Source organism: Camelus dromedarius, chromosome 25 (genome assembly GCF_036321535.1).
Source record: "Camelus dromedarius isolate mCamDro1 chromosome 25, mCamDro1.pat, whole genome shotgun sequence".
In the NCBI taxonomy this organism is placed as follows: domain Eukaryota; kingdom Metazoa; phylum Chordata; class Mammalia; order Artiodactyla; family Camelidae; genus Camelus; species Camelus dromedarius.
Window position 1 is genome coordinate 9,215,752 of NC_087460.1, and position 24,898 is coordinate 9,240,649.

Sequence of the window (24,898 nt, forward strand, 5' to 3'; positions counted from 1 at the left end):
CCTAGCTCACAGTAGGTGGTTAACAACAATCTGTGGAATAAAGTTTGTATGCTCTCAGGCCTCCCCAAACCCTCAGGTACCTCGTTCCATCAATTATCTTCATTCTCCAACCTCTCTCTCTCTACTGGCTCAGACTGACCCTCAGCAAAATGATCATGCAGATTATGGAAAACCTCTGCTCGCCCAGTCCTGGCCACTTGCCCTGTCCTGCCTGACTTTCCTTCACAGCCAACTTTCCAACACAGCCTTTGTAGAGACAGAAACGCTGAAGTAGGTAGAGTTATTTTGGTCTCATGGAAGTCCCAGCTCCCACCTTTGCCAGAAGTCCTTATTTTCAGGAGGGATGTAAAGAAAACCTTCCCCACAGCTCTACATTGTGTCAAGTTACGCAGCTCTGCTCAGGGGCAGCCTTGAGCTCCTGCGGTAAGTCCTGCAATAAGGCTTGTCCTCCAAACCGATTCTGGCCGAGGAACATTCCCAGCTCTAAGTTTACTTCTCCAAGTATACTTGCTCCAGTCTGAGTTTGGGACAAAGCAGAAGTGTGCAGTTGGGGGTGGGGACTGTGGCACTGGCTGTGGTCCGAAGAAACACTTGCATGCAGCAAAAAATAGTTTAAGAAATATTAAAAAATGTCTCCCAGCTACATATAAGGAGATATTTTAATAAAGAGCACAAACTAGAACATACAAAATGAGAATTGAAACTAAACAGAAACTTAGATGTCACCTAGGATTTTATGCTGATTCCAAGCCACATGGTGATCCTTAATTCACATTTTATAGTACTTTAAAGGAAATTCAAAATGTTAAGGAACAATGTGTAATAAAGTGACACTTTGATAAAGAAACGGTCATTATTTATCCATACACCTGATTGAAGATTTACATCAAGCTCACGTTTTATAGCAGTGATTTAACCAGAGCAAACATTTTCATAAAACCATGATATAAATAACAAATGCCTGTGCTTTTCGTAATAAAAGCTCATACAAATGACAAATTCAAAAAAGAAAAAGTAGCCTTTTCTGGCTAATAGTTACAAATGATTTAAAAGAAGCTTTAGCCATTCAATTGATATCAGTTCACAGAGCTCTGTACAAGTAAGTAACTTTTGAAAGTAAGATTCACCATCTTCTTAGCAATAAAGAAAACCTCTCAATTTCTCCAAAGCCAATATAATAATCCTAAGGGAAAATAACTATTTCTCTTCTTTACCCTTTAAAATTTAAAACTTAGTTTTAACCACATTTTCAATAAAAATTTCATTCCATATCAGAAATGGTATAATCCTTTAAAAACCCAAGTTTTAAACACTTACTTCTTCTCTGCCCATAATACAGATACGTTTATACATTATCAGTAACACAGAGGGTATCTTGGTGTAGAACGTTTATTTATTTACTTTTTCCATGAAACACTCCAAGTTTAGGTCAGTGGGAAACAATTTTATCAAAGAATTGTACATTTCCTTCCCACGTATCTTGCTTTGCATTAGGCAATGACATTGTGATCCATTTCACTACAATATTATAAAATATTTACAGAAAAATATTAAAAATAACTCAAACACGAAAGGCAAGATGGGATGAAATACGCTGTTTTTTCAGAAATCTCTACTCCAGTGCCGACAGCACACAAGAAGAGAATCAAAACAAATGAGTAAGGAAGCTCCCCCGGATCACAAGTTTCCAAAGAAATAGAGAAGAGGAGGAAACGGGATGAAATGATGGTGTGACAGGGAACGGGTGTTAGCAGCACTGCTTCAACAGCCCATCTATCTGAAGGAATACCCTCTCTTATATGCAGTAAATGCTGAACAAGGCTGAACTTTAGGACAGTTCCTTGAACTGAAATTAAAAACACCCTGACAGTGAAAGCAGCTCCTTCACCTAAGGTTAGTAAGAGCCTCTTTCTCCATGAGCCACTGATGGGAACAGAAGCCTGCTCTGCCATCAAAAGCTGTCACAGTAGCCCCTCCATCTCTTTCATGAAAGCTTCATAAACGTCATCCTTAGTTTGTACAGAGACAGGAACAGATGGACCAGACTTGGGGGCCGCTTTGGCAAGAGGCGCAGCAGAATCATCCTCTGACTTTCTCTGGGGAGTAGCAGTAGCCCCTTTATTCTCCCGACGGACCCTCAGTGCAGTGGGCACGAACCGAGTAATCTCTGCCTTGGGGTTAGTGATCTGCGGCTTGGCGCTGATGGTCGCCGTGGCTTTCTTCTCAATGGTGGCTGCGCTGGTATCATCCGCCTTGGGTCGCTGAATCAAGTTGGGTGGAGCACTTAAAACCCCGGGGTTCGGCAAGGGAGCTGGTGGGAAAAGCCCAGGTGGGGCAGGTCCAAGTGGAGGCACCAAAGGTGGGCGCATCATGCCAGGACGAGGTGGAGGGATACCTAAAGCAGGCGGAAAACAGACAGATGAATACCACAAGAGAAAAATTTAACTACTATTAAGGATGTTAAAAACACAAGTTGACAATTTAAAAAAAAATGGACAATTTATACAAAGTAAGCTGAAACCATGCTGCTTGCTATTTGAAACTCGGGAACCTTTTTAATACAAAACATTATTCACCTTCAGTCTGTATCCCTGTACTTACGTTTTTTCCCTAATATACTACTTTAAACTGCAAAGGAAAATTAACAATACCAACTGGTTTCAAATATAGTGTCAAAATTGTCAAATCTGAAACTTGACAGCCCAGGAGTCTGTTCTAACTGTGTAGTGCAGATGCTATTAAAACCAAGGCTGGGGATTTGAGTCCCTTGTATTGTTTACTGATTTGCAATAATCCTCCCTCTCAAAGGTTAACTCAATGGGCAGGAAATATAATTTTAACCCTGGAATGAAAGAATCTGACTAATCACAGTATGTCACCATTACTGAAAAAGATTCATGTTTTATTGTTGGCTCAGACATACCATCATCATTTACCAAGAAGTGTGTATTTAATTTTCTCCAAATGCTCTTCGAAGACTGAATACAAAGGATCAAATTTCATCAAACGTAAGATGCTATTCCTATACAGACTCATAATTATTCCATATACCACTCCAAGTCCAAGCTGAGGAGCTTAAAAGGAGACTTTCACATTATACTAAGACAGTGCAATAAACCAGAAATACACCTGCCACATATAAGACCACAGGGAAATTTGCATATCTAACCTTGATACAGCGTAGAGAGAATGGAAAAAAAACTCCCCTATGACCGTAAACTTTAAGTTGGTATTCATGCAGATGAATGGAATGACTTCACAATTCTAAGTGTAGTCCCTAAAAAAAATCTTAAATGAAGAATAATCCGAAGTATTTTCTGGCTGGGCAAAGTCCCTCATGTGACAGGCAGTATCAAATGCAAATACTGTCTGGAAGAACTCAACTTCAATCCAGGCCAAAATCAATTAAAAACACCGTTTTAAGATACCCTTTGATTTCAGGATATTGAAACGTGAAAATATCTTAGAGCAAATGAAATATACAGTAGACAAGTTTTTGTAATAGAAAGCAAAGCTTCACCTGGAGGTGCAGGGGGAGGTAGCCTTGGAGGGGGACCCCGAGGAGGAGGGCCAGGAGGCAGACCTGGAGGTGGACCTGGGGGAGGGCCAGGGGGTCGGCCTGGTGGTGGTCCTGGAGGTAAAAGTCTGGGTAAAGGCCCTCGGAGGCCTGGCATTCCAGGTGGTCTCAGGAATGGAGGAGCTCCTGAAAATAGAAAAGGGATTAATTAATGGCAAACAAATATATCTGAAGTAGTAATTGTGGTAAAAGGTAACTCAGATGTGGTTTGATGTATCACTTTAACCTGAAATCAGAGAACTTCAAAAACTGATTAAAACATATTTAGAAATGAAATTCATTCAATATCTGAGCACTAGAGACAGGGTACTGAATTTGTTATGAACCACTTCTTTTATTTCCCAGCACTGACAAGAAGCATACTCAATCACAGCTCTGCTGGACTGGAAATACATGGAGATGAGATTTCTTAAATGGTTCCAATATATTCAGCTGAAAATGGAATGTAAAACAGGATGCTTAAAGGACTTCCTCAAACTCATTAAGACATACAGACAAGGACCACTGAGAATGACATAAGATGGGTAATTTTGCTTTGCACCAGTCAGAAGACAAACTCAACTCAAGAAGACTTAACTGGCTGACTGTAGGATGGAGTAAAATCATAATCAGTCAAGAAGTTTTATATGCTGTTATAAACTGCAAATAAATGTTTATACTTTTACGTTGAAGACTTGTTTAATATTGATGACTCCTGTCTCTAACTGTAAAGATTACATCGACACCCAACAACTCCCAGCCAAAGGATATGCAATGGTATTTATCATGCTCTAGGCCCACTCCCTACCAACTCAGAACTGGGTCAGCTAGTCACATTAAAAACGAAATCCTAAAGAAACCCTAAATTACATACTCCAGTTTCTGCCTACTAAAATCAGAACTAACAAACTCTAAAAAAGGAAGAGTTTTGGAGGAAAGGATGACTGTCAGAAATACTACGACTTGCAAACAATGTTGTAGGAATGAACAAGCTGTGCCTGTGCTCTGAGAATCTGCTATTTCTTAGGGAACTGCACCAGGAAGAAAGAAGAAATCATCAATACTAACGATGCATGCTTTTTGGAATAACTTCACTTTAACCACATTTAGGCTTGTTTCTTCACAACAGTTAAGTGCTTACCTGGAGGTGGTCCAGGAGGAAGGCCTGTAGGTGGTCCAGGTGGCCGTAAAGGTGGAGCAGGTGGTGGTCCAAGAGGAGGTGGTCCTGGCATGGGAGGAGCTTGTATCTGAGAAGGAGGAACAGACTGTGGAGGAGCTTGCTGCTGGGAAGCAGCAGCAGCTGTGCCATCAGAAAGAGATTCCTCTTTATGCTGCTTTTGTGATTGCTTTTCTGCTTCAGAGTCATCAGAATCATCTTCATCATCGTCCTCTGAAAATTCCTCTACTTCTCGTCCCTCCTCAGGGATTTCCTGACCTGAAAGGAGTTTTAAACCAGTTTCAAACCAGATGGAGTTGATTCATTTTTCTTACAGCCTGTAAAACAGCAGTGCCTCAAACACATGCTTAATAAATGCTTTCTTAAAATAACAACCAGTCTTCTTCGATAAAATACTCAGATAAGTAAGAATAAGACAGAATTCTACTCGTCTACGCTGGTACAGTGCTGGCTTTACAACGGGACAGACCTGGATTTAAATGCCGGTCCAATCGTGTATTAGCTGTGTAACTTTGGGCAGCTTACCTCAATGCCTCTGAACCTTGACTTTTGAAAAACAAGGACTTATTACTTCAAGGTTGCTGAGATATTAAATAGGAAAATGTAAGTAAAGCAGCTGGCAGAAAGGAATACCAAACAGTGATTCACTCCTCTTTCCTGCTTTACCTGCCATTCGAAGCATCATGGCTTGAAGAGGAGTCAGCTCCTTCATGTTCTTCTTCTTCTTCTTTCTTGATTTTCCAGGCATATCTGCAAATCGTACACTCAGACCTAAAGGGCCAGAGAAGGGAGAGTGGAGTGGATTGGGATGAACACAATTCATATGTGCTTGCTGTAAAACAAATGCTAGAAAGTACTTGATATAATTGCTGTCTACTACCTGGCAGGAGATAAGAGCAGAGAGACATAGCTGTGCTAAAGTCAGTAAATCAAATGCCAACTGGGGGTAAATATATGCTACAGTGATTTAAAAGTTGCAAATTTTTAAAATGTAAAGAATACTAATAACATCTTTATGTCAATAAAATTGAAAACCCAGGTAAAAATAATAGACAATTTTCTAGAAAAATATAAATTACTTACAATTGGCCAAAGAAGCAGTAAGACTACACATAAAAAACCTGAAATGGTAGTCAAAGATTGATTCTCTAAATGGCACCTCACCCAAATATCTGTACAAGGTAATTCAGCCAAAGTTACAGAAATTTTCTGTAAAAGGGCATAGGAAAAGATGGAATGCTATCCAGAACTCGAAGCTAGCATAACCCTACACCAAGATTAACCTGCTGGCCAACATAAAATATAAGCAAATTGAATCCAGCAGTGTTTTAAAAGAAAATTTTATCATAAGCACATAGGGTTGGTACCAGAAATGCAAAATGGTTTAACATTAGTGAAGCCATGAATTAATTCATTACAACCAACAACTTAAAATGGTGCGATTAACAGCTTTCTTATTCTTAGATGGTAAACATTTACAGGACAGAAGTTCCATGTGGAAAGGGCTTTGGTTTTGTTTACTCTGCATACCTAGAGTTTAAAAAATGCCTTGCACGTGGTAAAACCTCAGTATTAGCTGAAGGTCAAATCAGTTAGGATAACCATTTCCAGCACATGTGCATCGATCAATATATTTAAGAAAAACCAGTTGTCCAAACAAGATGAAAAAGAGGCAAATGATCAGAGTCTAGAGAAAAACGGAACTGCCGTGGCTCCAGTGGTTTCCAGTTTCTAGCACCAGCTCCTACACTAGAGTCCTCAGTAATGTTTCATCACCAGCTCTATCCACCTCTGCAAACCAGTTTTTTGGTTTGCAACGATGATTCTTAAGAAATATGCAGAGAAAAAACCGTCATCATTATCAATACTAATATTAGAAGTATGACTAATACACAAACATTGTGCGGCAGGCTGCAAAAACAATTACAAAAGCAGCTCCAAGACTACTGAGGTGTGACAGATTATACATCTTGTAAATTTTCTCGATGAATGCCATAGCTACTTTTTAGAAGTGCATGTAACTCAGTATGAATTTATAATAATCAAGCAAACAGGTGACATACATTATCAGTATGATGTTTCCATTAAATCTTGATTCCACTCACAGGTGCACCTATGTTTTAATTATGGCTCTGATTCATATCTGATACCATGGTAACAGATACCATGAACACAGAAAATTTCAAGGACTTTAATTTAAATGTAGATATGTAAGCAGACTCACTAAAAAATGTAACTATGGTTTTCTTAACATGAGTATATGATTATTCTTCATTCTTTCCCATACATACCCACGGTAGTACCTCTTCATGCTGCTAAATAGCTATTATCTTTTCTCCAAAAGTGGACTTTACTACATAAACTTTTTTTTTTTATTACATTCACTGTTAGTTTCCCACCCCCTCCTCATGAATATCAATTGAGTACTCACTACATGTCAACAACTTTGAAATTTTGGAGATATAAAGATGAATAAAGCACTGACGCCTCCTTTCAAGGAGCTCACAATTACTGTCAGAGATCATTAACAAGTCAGGATCTTTAGCTTGTGTGTTTTTTATTGATCAGTACCAGGAAGCTCTCATCTGCACGTACCTGTCTTTTTTTCTTCAGTGTTTTCTCTCTCATTATCATCTCGGTGCAAAAACTCGTCCCCTTCACTTTCTCCATCTGATCTGTCAGTGTCACTGTCATCAGTGCTGTCATCGTGCTTATCTTGATCCATATCTTCAGGATAGCCGTCATCCTCACTGGTGCTGGAAACGTCATCATCGTGACCCCGCTGAGCTGAAAAGGGAGGAAGGAGCCGGGACAAGACATGTGACTGGGTCCTCCACTAAATGGCGCACCAAAATACAGAAGATCATGCTATTTAACTCAGAATAATTTGTTTTAAAAGCTTCTATATATGACCTCAGCTATTCATACAGTCTGACAATATTTTCACTTGACAATAGTTTCAAATTCTCTTTTTTGATAATGTAAGATTTTTTTAAGGTTCAAATTTGAAAACAAATTCCACTTAGAAAGTTGTATACACGCATACACATACACAGTCACTGTGACTGTATACAATGGTGCTCTAGTCTAATGACGATAAAGCTAAACAAGAAATGGGTATCCAAGTCTTAAGAAACTGATGGTGAGAGAGTGACATCGCCAGGAAAAGGCTAATTTAAAACACAATAAACATTTCTATACTTCCTTATGCATGCTTTTACTAGCGCAGATGCCATGATTTGTCCATCTGTTGCTATGTACGTGGTATCCTCATTTATTTCTGGTGAAAAAGATGTTAAATCACCAACATAAAAAATAATAGCGGAAAGGTTTTAAGAACAAAAGCCAACAGTCACTTCTTACCAAGTTCAGGACTATATAGCATGTCTTCATCTCGCCTACGAGCAGGAAGGTCTAGGGCAAAGCCCACTTTACGGCCATACATTTGCAAGACTTGAGGAGGAGGTGGACCAGGGGGAGGACCAGGAGGTTTCCTGCCAGGGGGCAAACGTGGAACACCATGGCCAAGAAGAGGAAGTATAGAAACTGCCCGAGTTGGAGGTCTGTAAAGAAATGTTTATAGTAATCATATTAACACCAATGAGATATTTACTTCCTCTTATGAACAATTTCCATAGGACTTCTCATTTCATATCTAATCAAATGAGGAACTGCTTACACTCCCACTTTTATCTCCCACTGCATTAATTTGGCACAGTCAAGAGGCATTTTAAATAAATGTTACTTGATTACTTTACCACTTCCTTACCCATAGGCTGACGTCTTCTTAAGGATGGAGGGTGGCTGGGCACCAGGAAGTGGAATGTCCTGGATCAAGATGTTAGAAGGAGCATGCGGCATATCCGGCAAAGGAATGCTCTCCACTTCCACGTGCTGAGCATTCTGAAATGCAGAGAGTCTTTCAGTAGGTAAGAGGAATCCAAAAACTCAACACTAAAAACCCAATGTCAGTTGTTTTGTAACCTGGGTTTGCTCTCCAACTAACAGAAATATCATGAAAAAAATAGAAAGCCTCAAGTCAGTATTTCTAGACTGTCAAGGAATTGAAACTTGGAAACAGCATATATTCAGTGGTAGAGCCTGGGCTGTAAAAACAGTCTGCCTTGGCCAAATTTCTGTCATATACAAGCTGTATGAATAAACACGTCACCTTAGCTTCCTGATCTGCAGAAAGGGACCCATACTACCTACTTTACCAAAATTGTATCATTTGGTTTTTTTATATTTTTGAGGCAAAATTTACAATGAAATGTACAAATTCAATGAGTTCTGACGTGCATATACCTCATATTCCTTCCCGGTCAATCCCTAATACTATCCCAAGGCAACCACTGTTAGAAATATTTTCTTCCATAAATTAGTTTTGCCTGGTCTAGAATTTCATACAAATAAAATCATAACTATGAAGAAAGCACAGCATATTTTTAAGATTTAGCCATTAAAAAAAGGTTTTTTTTTACCCATGCTGTTGTATCAGTTGACCATTCCTTTTTATTACTGAGTAGTATTCAATTTTATGAACATATGAATTCATTTCTTCATTATCTTATTAATTACTTATTTATTTCTTCAATATCTATTACTATGTTGGGAGATGGATCAATTTCTCTTGTATAAACACACAGGTTTTGATTCACTGGCTAATTGGGTAGGTGTATGTTTAGTTTGACAAGAAATTACCAAGAGGAGGAGGTTCAACATGATCATCTCTCTCATTAACTGTAAGAGTTGACTTAAATAGAAAATTTTAGTTTATCTCTCAAAAGAAACTTGATTACCTTGACAGCATCAAAATATTGGCTAAGTTGAGCCCTCTTCTGTTCATATTCTACTTCTAGCTTTCTCAATTCTTTGTAAATATCTGGATTCTCTTTTTCATAGAGTCGGAGAATACGTTCAAAGGTTTCACGTAGCTTTTTACGCTTGTCTTTCAGCACTTTCTCATTTAACTGTGGCTGCTGCACTGGGTTAAACTCTGAGAGAAAAGAGCAGATTATGAAATTAAATGCAGAAAAAGTCAGTTCACTTAGGTATCAATTAGGTAAAGCTAAATAATGGCTTCCCTCTTATTCGAGATGAGATTTCCAGTTTATAACAGCCCCCACTCCATTTTGTTTCCCTGACACTAAAACTAAACCCACGCATCACATGCCATCATGCTTTTCTATCTTTCTTATGTCTGTATCACTTCACTCATTCGTTCCTGCCTCTGTGTAGGAGGCAGGACCATTAATCCTGGTGTAAAATCCAGACTTTTATAAATTCTTACCCATTTCATCCAATTTTTCCATGTCCCGGATAATCTGTTTGGGATCTTTCATCTTTAAAACTGCAGCTCGTACCATCATACGCTGTTTTTTGTTCTTTGAAAAATGAAAAAAGAGCAAATTTCAAGAAGCTGAACACCCCTGAATTTTTATTTCAAAAATCGACTGAAACTGAAGTTGAACTTCTCCTTGGTTTCTAATCACTTGTTTCAACCACCAGAAACAGTTATGTAATTTTTTGCTCTCAAAAATGCTTCTACTTTAGACAAAAAGATGTTATTTATTAGAAGTGCTTTCTTAAGCATTTCTTTTAACCTTGTGAGATCTTTAGCAGTTCCCAATATTTTAAGGTATTTAAAAAACAACAACAACAACAAAGCTTGCAGCTAAATTCTAAAATATATTAGGGAAGTCTTACAGAATTTAATGCTAGCAATGAAATAAGAACAGTTGAAAACTATTAAAAAACCAGGTTCTCTCAACATGTAAGGTATGATACTAAAATGTAAATCCTATCTTAATCGGGGGAAGCTTTTTTGCCACAACTAAATAATCAGGAAAATGGATGTACAAAGGTTTTTAGCATCACTTTTACTCCCACTCACTAATTCAGTAGCTTTTAACAAAGCAGTATGTTATAATAAATAGCAAAAAAAGAATTATTTTTAAAGTATTTTAAGTCATTGTGAAAGGTAATTAAATAATGTTATAATAACCCATCATGAGCTTATCTGCAACGTTATTTCATTTCAGTTTCCAAATGTTTCCAAATTTTGGCTTAGTAAATCTTATGGTTTGTTATAAGAAGTATAAAGTATCTTTTCCGGTAAATAATAGGGAATGTTTTCTAAATCCACTCATCTCAAATAATAGGATGTGCCAAACTATGCTTATATCTAATAGAGTGCTTCTGAAATCATACCTTCTTTAATTCTCTCTTCCGAGCTTCTTTTCCTTAAGAGAGGGAGAGAAAGAGAAAACAAAACTTTCAAATCTTGAACATTAGCATTTTCTCCAATTTAATACAGAGAACTCTTTATTGTGGGAGGCTGCCCCGTGCACTGCAGGATATTTAGCAGCATTCCTTGCCTCTACCCACTAGATACCAATAGCACCCTTCTAATCATGTCGACCAAAAGCGTCTCAAGACATCTTTAAGTTCCTTAAAAAATAACTATGAATTTGAAGGAAAAAGATGCCACAAAATACTGAACAGGAACTTGCAAAACAATTTGTTCAAAATTCCAAATACAAAAAGAATGCTTTAATCCAATTCTACTTTGCAAGTCAATCAAATTAGAAATATGGGTACTAATTTTTTTTTTAAGTTTTAATCATGTGCACAGTAGAATACTAGATAACTTTATACAGCTGACACCTCCTACCGCTGATGATCTTGTAATTAAGACATAAAAAACCAGACTCCCTAAGGCTTGCGATTTTTACCACTCCTCCTCTCCATCGTTCCACGCTAATGGACACTTACTGGCTTGGTCTGTGGGGTTCATAAATTTTCCACTCTTGGTGGATGATGTCGATCTCCGTCCCATGTTGACAATTTGTATGGTTTACTTGTTTGTTTAGGAAAAGAACCAAAAAAAAAAACAAACCAGAAAACAAAACCCAAAAAACCTGCAAAGACAAAAAAATAGCTTATCTTTCCTATATTAACAAAATTTCTTCCTTTTTACATTTTTTAAATTTTCTTCCTACCAATCTCTGAATAGAAACATTCCTTTGATTATTAAGACCTTGTTCTTTCCCTACTTTTGACTTCAGTGTCCAGGAAAGACAGCCTCAACTTCACCAACCACAAAAAATTAGATTCCTACTATTATTTACAAAGGTAATGGGTCTCAAGATCACTATGAATTCCATTAAATCATCAATTAACTTTCATCCATGGGTCACAGCACTGACTTGTCAATTGAAAGAATTCAGTCAGAAAATGCTCCAACAGAATGACACAAACCATGTACATGAGAAACCATTAGTTCTTTTTCTATATCCTCTTATCTGTTTATAAATTGGGTGAAAAAAAAATAAAAAGGGAATTAGGGGTAAGGATCTAGACTCAACGACAAACGGCTCATCCTTGCCTCTCTTCATGGTTTGTTGGCATGTATTCCTCATGTATTCCTAATACCTTTAAGACAGTAAAAATTCATTAATTTAAGCCTATTTAATTCAGATATAGTTCTAATTCAGACGTAATTCTTGACTCTTAAGCAGAAGCTTAAAACACAACTAAAAGTACAAATATTGAAAATGAAAAGTATTATATGAGAGAACGTCTAAAAACGTCAACAGTAAGATACATATTTTTCTTACTAATACCTACTTGACCCCTAATTTATATTCTTTCATATAACCAAAAGGGATACTTGAGTTTGAGGGAAAACATTTTGTAAGTCAAAATTTTCATTAACTTAAGACCTCTATCACTTCTTCGTTATTCCAATGAATGAAGTTTAACTTCTTGATACTATTTCCAATAATAAAGGGTGATACATTTCCTTCCTTTTGAACGCAGACACTTTTAAAAGGTGGCAAAGGGACGATCGTGGGGTAAATTTTTTAGCAGACGTAAAATCACACTTCCCTTCATGAAGATTTTGTCAGGCAAGTTTATTAGTTAACGCCTCTTTCAGCAAGTGTTCAACTGCCTTGATTTCTGCTAAAAACTTCAAAGCTGTTCCAGTGGCAACAAATTTACCCTGTCAAAGGTTTCCTTCTCAGAAAAACTGGGAGCCGGGGAGAAAGGACGCGGAAACAAGCAAAATTAGCACAAATACAAGCTGTCACATCTTTTGATGGCCTGTATCTTTTTGGCTTTCCTCTCTCAATTACCCTCAGGCTCATGTTTTGACCGGCCTCTCCCACAACTGAAACCTAAAACAGATACGAATTACAGAGAATTTTTACAGAAAACATACGAGCCTTAGTCTGCACAAACTACTTTCCTGCCTAAAAGCAGAGGCGATAAGGCGATCGGGCCACAGGCTATTTAGGGGAACTCTCAGCAGCCAAGAAGGCTCCAAAGGGATGGAGCCCAGGTCCACCAAAGGAGCCAAAAGCATTAGCAACTGCCGAAACCACAGCGACAGTTGAGCCGGACTCGAGGTGCAAGATACCAATCCTAAGGCAAGCGCTCAACGTCAGGGGGCGGGCTGACCGACCCCGGCGAAGTCAGCCGCTAGATCGCTGGACGCCGCGCTGCCCTGGGCTCGGGGATCCCCTAATCCGCGATCTGGGGGACCCCAACTGCAGAGAGGAGCGCGGGGCAGAGGGGCCTGGCGTCCCCGAGGCAACCGCGCGGGCCCCAGGAAGGGACGGGAAAGATGAAGACACGGAGGGAATGATCCCGCACACTCACACTTCTGCTGGGCTCCTGGGACTGTGAGACGCGGGAGGGGACGATCCTCGGCCCGTTTGACTTCGTAGGGGCCTTCACCTCCGCCTCCCGGTCAGCCACCCAGCCACCGCCATCTTGAAACCTCGCGCCCCTCCGCCATCCTTACGTCACTTCCTCTCCCTACCGGCCGAAGATCTCCGCGTTTCTTCGCCCTGGAACCATAGAGAGTAGCCAAGAACTGCGGGGCCAGAGTCTCTTCCGCTCCAATACAGTACCGCATTGGTTGGTTATCGCCTAAAAGCCGGCCTCCATCACGCAGTACGGAGGCTCCATGTTGATTGACATGTTTCTAGGCCAATAGAAGTAAGAAGGCGAAGCGGGTGGGATATATGATTGGCTGATGAGACGACTGGTCTACCTCTCGGGCCGGAGGCGTTCTGACCTAATTTCCGGTAGCTTCTTTCGTGGCGCCGCCCGAAGTCGGCCGATTCCAGCTGGGCATGTGTAAGTGCAGTTTCTGTCAGCTGGAGTTGTGTTTTTGTAGTTCCTGTCTTTCTTTCTTTCTTTTTTTTTTTTTTTAAATGACATAAGCGAGTGCGACGTTTTAGGAGCTTCTGTTTGAAAACGAGAACAACACTTGCTTAATGCACTTCGCTACCTTGGTGTGCGCCTGGAAGTCAATAGTTTTTACACACATGGAGCGTTTGTAGACCTTAGCAAATCAGTACCTGTATTAGTCCCAGATTGCTAATCTACAGGATTAGTTTTTTAAAGAGAAAATGTGGGGATGCATGTACAGTTTTAAATTTAATAGTGATTAAGTTGGTGTATTTTGGCTCTCTTCCCTCTGGTCTTCACCCGCCAAAAATCCTTCACGATGTCCCTATACAAAGGGGGTTATTTTCTTAGGCCAAATCTTCGTCCTTTCTTTTTTTATCTGCTCTTTGTCTAAGACTCCTCATATTTTCCCCTGAAAGGTAAATTGAAATACTTAAAAAAAAATCTAAGGACACGCTTGGTTATTTGTGATCTTAATCTGAGTATCCCTTACAGGAAAGTGTTAGATATAGATCAATTCTTACTATCATTTAAAAGTATTCCAAAGTATTGACGGAGATAACATTAATTTTTAGAGAATTTTTAAATAAGCACTTAACCTGTAAGATTGGTCCCTTACCTAAACCAACCTTTGTTTTAGAGAACTCTTGATTTGATCTTAGACTGAATTTTGAGTCCCAGAAGAGCAATAACAAGATATAAGTGTATAAATCAGATAATTAACATAAAATAAACTAAGATTTAATTTTGGAGGTGAACAAATTGTGATGTTTTGTAACTAATTAAAAACACTGATAGAAGGAAAATGAAGAGGACGTTTGAAAAACTATACTATTTCATCTAGCTTTTTCATTTTTGAGATATGTTGGGTTTTTAAAATTTCAAGATATTTCTTGTACTTGGGTGCAAGAATCAACTATAACAAATATGTTCTTGCATCAGAACTTTTAAAGTAATTTTGTAAGCAGAACTCATGAGTCTCAATGGGAAATTATTGGTGAAGGGTTTAGAAAACACACAACTGCAGAAATTCAACGGAACCATTTGGCTTCCATAGCCTTGTGATTTTTCTGAAATTAGGTAATTAATAAAATGGACCACCTGAAGTTGCATAGAGGAAGGGAAGCGTCCTCTTTTCTGCTAGTATTGGAAATAAAATTTCCATTTTCTGAAAACTCATAAAGTAATAAATTACAACTTTCTTTTCAAGGACAGATTCTTAAGAGAGTAGCAAGTTCCTCTCCTGAATCTTAAATGTATTTTATATATACCTGGGATTTAGTTGTTTTTTTTTAAAATTTCTAGAGTGGTTCAAATATTCATTTGAGTGATACTTAATCATCACACCACAGTTAGTCAGGATTGATTGCAATTATAGAAACAACTTTTATCTTTTTTAATTTTAACTTTTATCTTTTAAAGATCCACCCAGATTTCAATGTGTACTTAGAAGTTTACAAAACCATTGGGTCCTTTCATTATTAACGTAAATTGTTATAAATCACATTTCAGTCTATTCCAGTTTACAGAAAGTTGAATTTAAACTGATGGTCAAAATTATGGTAGTATTTCTATTCCATTCTAAGGCTCAGCGTTTGTATGTAGGCAGAAGTTACTAAGTATGTCCCCTTAGAACTAAATGATGCCTGAAGCTAATGGTAGAAATGAAAGCCTCTGCATTCGATGTAAATTTTAAGGATTTTTGACTGGGAATCAGTTGGTCCTGGGATGTAACTTTTACTCGCAGGGTCCAGAACCAACTGATCCAGGTGTTCATTGTTGGTAGAAGACTCTCTAGAGTCATCTAGTTATAGCATCTCCGATTCCTCTTTCTGAGTTGTTTACTTTGTTTATGTCTTTGTTGGAAGCTTATGAAAAGTGAACTTAATCAAAGAAGCAAAACACTATTATTGAGACAAAAGCAGAAAAATACTCCAGTGCCTATTAAAAGTGGCTGTTTATTTCATTTGGTGTTCCACTGTGTTGGTGACCTCAGTAATGGCATGATGATATTTTTCTGAAGCTGACTTGAATTCCACCAGATGCTTCTCATAACTTTTGATGGCTGCTTGAAGCTGTGTTTTCTCCACTGCTCCCAGGATGGCACGGAAGATCATATCTATGCCTAGGCCAAGAACAGCCACTCCTATGCTGCCAAGGAGAGAAGCACCAATTTGAGCTAGCACAGTGACCAATTTGTTAATTATGCCAGTTGCGATATTTGAGCCCACAAGTTTAACAGCCACTGCACTGGCAGCAGAAGTAGCTTCTCCCAGGATGACTGAAATAACCTTTTGTACTATTGCAATTTTCTCTGTTTCTCTTTCCTTAATATCCTGAAGTTTTCTATAAAGGGTTGGCTCTAGTTTATCTTTCAGTGCTTCATCAACCTTTTGCAGTTCTTTCTGGATTTTCATTATGGCTTGGATGATGATATCACAGTTCTCTTTGATGGTCCCATCTCTTTTCATTTCAATGGAGGCCAGCCTGCACCCTAAGTGCATATTTAAAACCCCAGTCAGCTTATTGGTGGCATAGAAGCTGTCAGATAAGCAGTCCAGGAGCTCCTGGTGAAGACGGTGTACTTCTTGCCTCCTTCTTGGGTTCTCTGGGTAGAGGAGGTCACTCTGAGCCATATTTCAAAAATGATCTCTGAAAAGTACAACAGTAAATCTTTACTAAAAATCTTGAAAAAATATCTGCTGTGTGCATAGATTTGACCAGGAAGTCTTACTTTATGAATGGCAAAGTAGTATGCTATGTAAGGACATTCTCAGAAAACTCAATGGGTTTTCGTAACAATTTTTTTGAAACTGGGAGTCAATGTACGAAAATAGGGTAACAAAATACAACCTATTGATGCATTAATTAATGCACTAGATTTTGCGGTGGGGGAAATCCTAGATAGGAAATATTTGTGTTTATCAAGCATCTGATTATTAATAAATGTGATTATTTCCAAGTAATACTTAGTAACATGTTTGAAACAGACCACAGTTTGAAACGGTTAGTTCTTGATTACCAGTACTCCTTAATTTCCCCAGCTCCTAGTCACCACATTGAATAGATGTACCAGATTGTTTTTTCTAATATTTGGAGTTAAATTAGTAGGACCAGAAGAATATTAAGATATCCGAGTTTACAGGGCAATAATACCTAATTTTATTTATATACTCTCTTATTTTAATTTACAACAATCAAAAAACTGTATTTTTACAGGCAAATTATTTGCTCTCTAAACCTAAGGGACATCCAGAGGCAACACATATAACATTAGAATCTTTAAAAAAAAAATCTTTGTGATAAAAGTGTATATTCAAGATTCCTTGGATTAAAATCTCACTTGGGGAGACAGTGGGCATGGTGGAAGGGCCAGGGCCATTATGACTATCTCTCTGGTTCTCCATTTGCAAAGCTTAAAAGCAAACTTAAAAATTAAATTATTTAGAATTGCCTACATTGCACTTGGCCATTATTAAGATAACCTAGAGTTAGCCTCAGAAAGAAGATGATGCTATTTCACAGAAGTATGAAGGAGTAGGTGGCGAGAGTACACCACAGGATGGATAAAATAAGCCAAGTAGGAGCCTTCTTGAGTTCGTACTTTGGGCTCAGAGAAAGAAGGAACGGGCATATTCTTCTGAGTGAATCAGGGTGAAAGTTTGAGCCCAGTAAGAGCAATGTTCCTCAAAATGCACACCTGGAGTGGGCTTACTCTGTGCCTGACGCTTTCATTTCTAGCTTAAACTCTTGAGAGAAAAGAAGGAGAAAATGGAGTCCTTTGTACCTGTGTGGAGTCTGGCACATTGTCTCTTTTAGTAACAACATCCTGATTCATTTGGGCCCTATCTTTTCTGGGACTATGGTTCTTAGCCCAGGTATGGGGAACCTCAGAAGCACGAGATGAAGGGGAGAGTAGACTCAGTGGCAGAGCGCACGCACAGCACGCACTTGGTCCTGGGTTCACTCCCTAGTATCTCCCATTAACGAACCTCTCCCCCTGCCAAAAATAAAGAACATAAAATATCTCATTTAGAAGCGTGGGATGAAGGTGTTTTCTCTCAAGCAGGTAGACACGAACATAACCTATCCTCCAAGTCATAAAGATACAAAATGGAAATGGAAAGGGGGAAATTTTTGAAAACTGGATTAGGAACATAATTTACGCTCTTATATTTGGGAAAATGCACTGGTACCCCTGGTGGAATGAATTATATCATGGACAGAAATTCATTTTCACCTTTGATTCCGATACAGGATACATGCTCACACACGACAGACACAAATCTCCACAAATCAGTAACGAGAAAATATTTCAGTTCCCCTTAAAGAAATTGTTTGTTGAGAGTCCATTAAATATTTCCCAAACTTACCATTGTATTGCAAACTGCAGTTTGGTAACCACAAACTGGGACTTTGATTTCTCTTCTTTCTCCTAGAAATTTTACCTTAAACTTTTTTCTTTTTTGGTTCCTAGTTTTCAGATCTTATCATGAAGTGAAAACTCCAGTTTCTGACTTTGAATTCAGAAGATCACCAACTACATCCCTATTCAGATATTTAGGTGAGAGGAGTCTTTCTTACCCTGAAAAAGTGGAAAATTTCTCTTGTAGCTACCATATGCCATTATCTGAAGGCATAGCTTAGAAAAAAAGTGTGTGGGTCTATTTGCCTCAAGATAAACACATGGGGAGATGAACCTCCTCCCTTCGTAGGAAGTTGAATGCTGCCAAGTGGTCAGTTCCTTCCCAGTTAATTCATTGTTTTGATACCACTCAACAAATGAATCATAAAATACATCTGAAAGACTAAATAAGTGAGCCAACTTTTTTTTTTTTCAGGAAAAGTAATGATGGGACTTTTCTCTCCCTAAACAACAAAAAAAAAAACCACCATAAAAACACAATATCAACCAGTATTGTACAGGTGCAAGAGTAGATGATCCCTGAAGGAGACCTTTCTATACATTTGATTTAACATATAATAAATGTAGAGTGTCAGAATAATTGAAATTAGTATTCCATAATGGGCTGGCTTGTGGAGGATTAAAAGTTAATTAAAAAATGTTATCAGTGTAACATACGTAAAAAAGTCAGATGATAAAATAGCTAGAAGAAAACAGATAATTTTCAGATGTCTTTATGGAAAGCTTTATAAGCTTAAGACCAATAGATACATGTTTGACCAACACAAAAATTTTTGACTAACAAAGATGACATGTAAAAACAACTGAAAGCAAACTGGTTAAGATGCAGGAAAAATGGAAAAATACTGATTTCTAAAGAATGTTGTTATTGTATATCTTATGAATAATCTTATGACTAAACATGGAAACATCTCTGAACAGACTGTAAAAGAAAAACTTGTAATTAATTGATGAAAAACGGTCAGTCTTACCAGAAATTGGACACAATACATTTTCAGCTACAAAAGTAATTTTTCTTTCCTTTATATAGTCAAGCACCTGCACATGCACTTTTATGCCCTTCCTAGGTTCCAGATATCCATAATTTTGTGTCAGTAACAATTTTGAATAAGAGACATCATGGTGTGCTCAGAATTGTTTTTCACATCTAGTGAAAAAGACTTTTCTGAGTCAGCTTTGCCTCCTTTTTTTCCCCCAGGGAAGGGCACTGGGAGGCTTCCTTATGCAAATAGGTCTTATACCTGCTTCAGTACTGAGTACAGTTTAAGATTATTTCCATCGCAACAGTGAGATAAATGCTAGAGAATTAGATGGAGGTGAGGTCAGATTTGAAGGTGAAACCAATGAATTATGTTTTGAATGGTGAAATTTGAAGAGCCCAATGAAGGAAGTAATTTAATAATTCAGTGACGATTTATTTAATCGTCCTTACTATTATAAGGTAGTATGATAGGCTCTGGAGAGCAAACAGAAATAAAACAGACATTGTTGCTGCTTTTGTGGAATTTCTAACCTGGTTAGTTAGTTAAGACAGATTTAAGATTACAGTGTCAAATTGATAGCAATATGTCACACAGAATTAGAGGTGGTACTTGCATTGTGCAAGTTCAAATTTTAAAGAACTCACAGTTTAATGATGTTGACACCAGGGCCATGAGACATTTGGTCACCTAGGAAGGCTTAACAGTTTGTACCCTTTCAAACAGATACTCCTAGATATGTGCTTGGTACTTAGAGAAGAGATTATACACCACGTGAAAAATCTTAGTTGACAAATGTGGCATTTCCACTATTGCCCGTGACGGTTTAGTTCTGATGCTTCTGTTGCTTGCTTCACTCAGCAAAACAAAAGCCTTACTTCTATTGGAGTCGCCCTTCCTAAAAATCACAGTTGTTACGTAGGCATGCCTCAAGTGATGTCAAAATACATAGTACTGTGCCTAAGAGGAGTTCTGGGCCGTATACTTTCCCCTATCTTGTTACGTTTTCAGGGATGACCTTTTAAATATTGACTTTCAATTTTAATCTTTTAAAAATCACTTTAAAGTCATATAAAAAAAATGACTTTTAAAGTTTGGCATCAGCAGGTGTCACAGTGGTGTGCTTAATCCAGCTCTGATTATCTGCACCTTTTGTATGGCAGATGTGAACTTTTATGTTATTTGTTATCACTTGAGAGTGCTCCCTGTCAGTGATGGGCAGTTAGCATCCACTTCTGCACAGCAGAGTTTGTGCTGCTATATGAGGTTTTATTGTGGTGGTTCCTGAAATTGGGTCTAACGAGCCCTGGGGCAGCCTGCCGGGGAGTTGCTAGCCAGCAGGGGGAGCTCGTGGTCACCCGCTGGCCAGTTTTAACTCAGCCTTTGCTGAAGCAGCTGTGCTTTCTTCGCGGCTGTGTTTGGGCTGTGGGTGCCTAAAATTTTATAGAGGAGACTTCTGTTGCTAAAACAAAGTTTGGAAACCACATGCATTTTGACTTGTTGTTTCTAAAAAAGAAGTAAACAAATCTGGAAGTACTGATACCAGTGATCAGTTTGTTTTAGGAACTTGGAAGGAAAACAAAGACTAGCTTCAGATGGATTTTTATTGAACCTAACTCATTAAATTTTGTTGAAATGAGAAGGAAACATTCATTATTAAAGAGCAAATACACTGATGATTGTATCTAAAAGTTAAGGTTTATTTAGTAATGCTATACAGTTGTTTTAGTTTTTCAGGAAAGGAACCACCTTACAAAATAAAAATGTATTGATTACCACACGTGTAAATACAAATGTACCAGGGTACTGTTGTAAATGACAGTAATGCATTGACTGTCGAGTGCTATAGGAATTTAAAGAGAAAAATTAATATTGAGGTGACTAGAGGAGGCTTCATAGAGAAAGTGACATGTGATTGTGCTTTGATGGATGGTAGAATAACCATGAAGATATTAAAAGATTTGATAAAATGAAGTATTTTAAGTTAATAGCAATAATATATAAACACTTTAAAATATAGATGGAAAAACACACATAAACCTACTGCATCTTAATTGTTTTTTTGTTATTCTTTCCCGGAATTTGTTTAAATGCATCAGTAGTTTTACAAAGTTGTGATGGTAGTATAAATAAAATTTTTGTCTTATATTAACTTAAACGCTTTCCCCTATTTCTAGTTTTAGAATCATTTTATTGGTTAGAGAAAATATACATACTTATGTGCATATTTTATAAAGTATTTCTGATATCTTTAGTATAATTTAATAAATCCTTAATCATTTCACTATCTTTTAATACTGAATCTTTTAACTTTTAACAATGTGCATTTTAACTTGTCTTTTAACTATGTGTGTTTTAATACACATAGTTCTTTTTTTCCCCCTTCAATTATCTGAATTATTTCCTCAGGATAAATTTCCAGGGGAAATTCAGATTGTATAAATGTATAATTTATATAATCAATAGGAATTAAAATTTTTTATTACTTTTGATAGGTATTGCAAATGCATTCCAAAAACTTTTATACTAACATCAAAATAAATTTTTACAGCAGGACCCTGGGCATATTTCAAAGTCAAAGACAGTTCTGTTAAATATTGTTGATTTGGGGAACATATAGTCAAAGTTTGAAGAGTTCTTGCCTTTCTGGAAGTACATCCTGAAAAAGTTAACGATGAAATTATATTGATATTTGCTTCCAAATAATCTAGAAGGGAGATTGGAGTAGGTTTATAGAGGAAAGAAGATCAATCTTGTTTTGATAATATTTGAAGCTGGGTTAGGGGTACACAGGAGTTCATTATGTTACTGTCTCCACTTCTGCATATGTTTGAACTCTTCCCGTAATAACAAAAACAGAGAGAAAGGGAAAAAGACAAAAAACAAAAAAAAACCATGACCCTGCCCAAGCTTCTGCTGTTTGATCATTAGTGCTGTCTCAGGCTTTACCGTTCTCCCTGCTGTCACTTGTCCTCACTATCCACGTTGGGCCCCATTTTCATGCAAGCTTCACTTATTTGGGAGTGTGAGTATAGGATACGGGTAAAGTCAGAAGCTTTTCAGGGGATGATAACAGCTACTAATTAGTCCTGAGCCTGCTTCTTTAATTTAAATCAAAAGTTTTAAAAGAAAACTTGATCATTGTGTGATGATGCTCTGATGCAAATTCTTCAAAAGAATATTTTGGAGCAAAAAACAATATCACGCTTACTCATCAGCACTTATCAAATGTTCACTTGGGAAACCACTATCATGTGCCTTGAGGCATTAAAAAAAGCAGCCGATGTTTCTTGCCTTCAAGAAGACAATAATCTATTTGGAGACACACAGCAAGTGTTCAGTGATATTTAAATATAATACAACTTATGAAGGAGCATAAACACTGTACATTAACTAAGATTAGATTGCACATTCATTCTCTCATAGATACTGAATGCTTGAATTAATGTTAAAGACATAAAGGGAAATGTTACAATCCATGTAACAAAACACTTTCATGCATGTGTCACTTCATCCTTACTCTTTTCTAAATTTGGCCTTTACTGCTTTATCTTCCCCTCTGACTTAATTATATAAGCTGTTAGTTTTCTTCTTTCTGAATGTCTTTAGAAAAGTGATCACAAGGAACATGCCATAGGATTCACTTAAAGTTGTTTTGTTACTTTATTATGTTTATGGTTAGGATTCAGATCTGACGTGTATCACTCTTTAATATGGAAAAAGGGTGTTATATCAATACTAACAGAAATAGCCATATTGCTTACCTTGCCGTGTCTCTGAGTTCAGTGGGCCCAGTGCTGTTTAGGAGCACTGCTGAAGTGCTTTTTCATCTGGTTTCATCTGGATGTTTCTGATGGAATGTGATGACTTACAGGCTTTGCTGGTCTCTGCTGGGTCCCTCTGCCTGTCTGGTTCATTGGCTGTTTGTTCATGGTTTAGTTCTCCAAATTCTTCTTTTTCCTATATTAATATAAAATTGGTATAATATTAAGTAATATAATTTGAAAGACTAATATAGTGGTAAAACATTCAATTTTTTGTTCTTTAATGGACTTTTTTTGTTGTTGAAAAGTGCTATCCTACTGAGCTAATTCAGTTCAGTAGAGAAGCTGCCTCTTTGATTGAAGCACTCAGATTTTGGGCTTCCATCTTGTCAGCTATTCCAGATACTGAATTTCCTTTAGCTTCTGTTGCATTTGTACCTCCTGTTGCTGACTACCCTGTTTAGGTTCTCAAGGGATGTAAATACAGATATTTTCAGCCAGAGGTGTTTTGTTTGTGTGTGCGTTCTTCTTTCTTGGCTGGACGTTCTGCTCTTCATCACTATCTCTGTTATCTTGGTGAATTGTCTTGACAATATAAAAGCCTTAAAGACCAACTTGACTCCTTTCCCTTAAAGCTTAGGTTACAGGTTTCCAGGCTTCTTCCTCTAGATTCTGTCCTAATCCTCACTGATTCCGTTATAGCAAAGACACATCAGAAGCAATGAAATGACTCAGCCTCAGTATAACTTAGTGGGAAGACCATGGACTTTAGAATTGGACAGTCCCCACTTTGTGTGCCCAAAGTACCACCTACTAGGCATGTAACCCTGGGAAGGGAATTTAATTTCTCTTGTTTTTTAAATTGGTGTCATGTATTAGTTCCGAATTTATAGAATGTCATAAGGATTACAAGAGATAATAAATGTAAAACACTTGGCATGGGGCCTGATATATGGGGAGAACTTACTAACTGGTAGCTGGACTTCTTATATTAACAACAGTAATTCCTGTGGTTATTGAGTGGGTAGATGATTCAGAACCAAGGTGCCTTTTAGGAGTCATCTGCATACGGATGGCATTTGTAGTTATGGGGACAGATGAGATCTTGAAGTGAGAAAGTGTGGAATATAATGAGGGTCGAAGACACAGCCTTGCAGAGCTTAGGAGACTGGAGAGACACTGGTGGTATAATGAAGAGAAGCTTGCTTGAATAAGTAAATGCTTAGGGAGGATATGGAAGGACCAGAGTTGTACAACATCCTGGAGGCCTCAGGAGGGGAAGACTTTGAAGTAGGAAGAGGTATTCAGCAATTTTAAATAATGCAGAGAACGCCAGATGGTTAGGGCCTGGAAATAGGCCAGTAGGTTTGATAATTAGATGCTCTTGGTGCCCTATGGTAAAATAAAGAGGGACAGAATAAATTGCAGTGATGTAAAGAATTTCTCTCTTGAGAAATCTGAGAATTGAAGGAATGAGATGGAATCATTACTTGAAGGGAAATCAGTGTCAAACTATTCTTTTTTTTTTTTTTTTTTTTTTAACCAAGTAAGGAACTGAGTATATATGTAATTAAAGGAGCAGGAAAAATAAAGAGGGAGAGATGGAGAACACAAGATGTATTTGTCGTCAAGGGCTGCCATAATAAAATACCATAGACTGGAGGCTTGAACAACAGAAACGTACTTTCTCACAGCTCTGGAGCCTGGGAAATCTAAGACCAAGGTACCAGTCCATTCAGTTTTTGGTGAGGGCCCCCTTCGTGGTTTGCAGACAGTGACTTTCTTGCTGCGTCC

The 24,898-nt window shown here is 37.8% G+C and overlaps 2 protein-coding genes and 1 long non-coding RNA gene across 11 annotated transcripts in view; 1 reads left to right on the top strand and 2 right to left on the bottom strand.

Annotated features, from left to right (window-relative positions):
- Positions 1-641: 641 nt before the first annotated feature.
- WBP11 (WW domain binding protein 11) lies at positions 642-13,552 on the bottom strand. The gene is made up of 12 exons (XM_010988874.3): positions 13,398-13,552; positions 11,508-11,653; positions 10,944-10,975; positions 10,024-10,117; positions 9,533-9,729; positions 8,503-8,636; positions 8,097-8,296; positions 7,329-7,520; positions 5,400-5,504; positions 4,698-4,991; positions 3,521-3,703; positions 642-2,395 (listed from the first exon to the last, which is right to left on the bottom strand). Exons 2-12 carry the CDS (start codon positions 11,569-11,571, stop codon positions 1,962-1,964), a joined length of 1,929 nt encoding a protein of 642 aa, XP_010987176.2. The 5' UTR covers positions 11,572-11,653; positions 13,398-13,552; the 3' UTR covers positions 642-1,961.
- A 212-nt stretch (positions 13,553-13,764) lies between these two features.
- The window catches only part of C25H12orf60 (chromosome 25 C12orf60 homolog), a 72,569-nt gene continuing 61,435 nt past the window's right edge, over positions 13,765-24,898 (top strand). For 2 of the 9 annotated variants that reach the window (XR_004134062.2, XR_010377802.1), the window contains exon 1: positions 13,777-13,880. This is a non-coding gene — a long non-coding RNA (chromosome 25 C12orf60 homolog). Of the gene's footprint in view, positions 13,881-18,411; positions 18,499-24,898 lie in introns of all 9 variants that reach the window. The other 7 variants (XR_004134058.2, XR_010377804.1, XR_004134063.2 and 4 more) reach the window with 7 other exon arrangements.
- Positions 15,372-23,264, bottom strand: SMCO3 (single-pass membrane protein with coiled-coil domains 3). The gene is made up of 2 exons (XM_010988873.3): positions 23,105-23,264; positions 15,372-16,586 (listed from the first exon to the last, which is right to left on the bottom strand). Exon 2 carries the CDS (start codon positions 16,568-16,570, stop codon positions 15,893-15,895), a length of 678 nt encoding a protein of 225 aa, XP_010987175.1. The 5' UTR covers positions 16,571-16,586; positions 23,105-23,264; the 3' UTR covers positions 15,372-15,892.

What these genes read in the sequence shown, in the direction of transcription:
- WBP11 (XM_010988874.3), bottom strand. Translation starts at nt 11,571, where the DNA reads ATGGGACGGAGATCGACATCATCCACCAAGAGTGGAAAATTTATGAAC. An exon ending in GAACCCCACAGACCAAGCCA is followed by an intron (nt 10,976 to 11,507) that starts GTAAGTGTCCAT and finishes CCCTCTCTTAAG; the next exon opens with GAAAAGAAGCTCGGAAGAGA. An exon ending in AATATTTTGATGCTGTCAAG is followed by an intron (nt 8,637 to 9,532) that starts GTAATCAAGTTT and finishes TCTGCATTTCAG; the next exon opens with AATGCTCAGCACGTGGAAGT.
- SMCO3 (XM_010988873.3), bottom strand. Translation starts at nt 16,570, where the DNA reads ATGGCTCAGAGTGACCTCCTCTACCCAGAGAACCCAAGAAGGAGGCAA.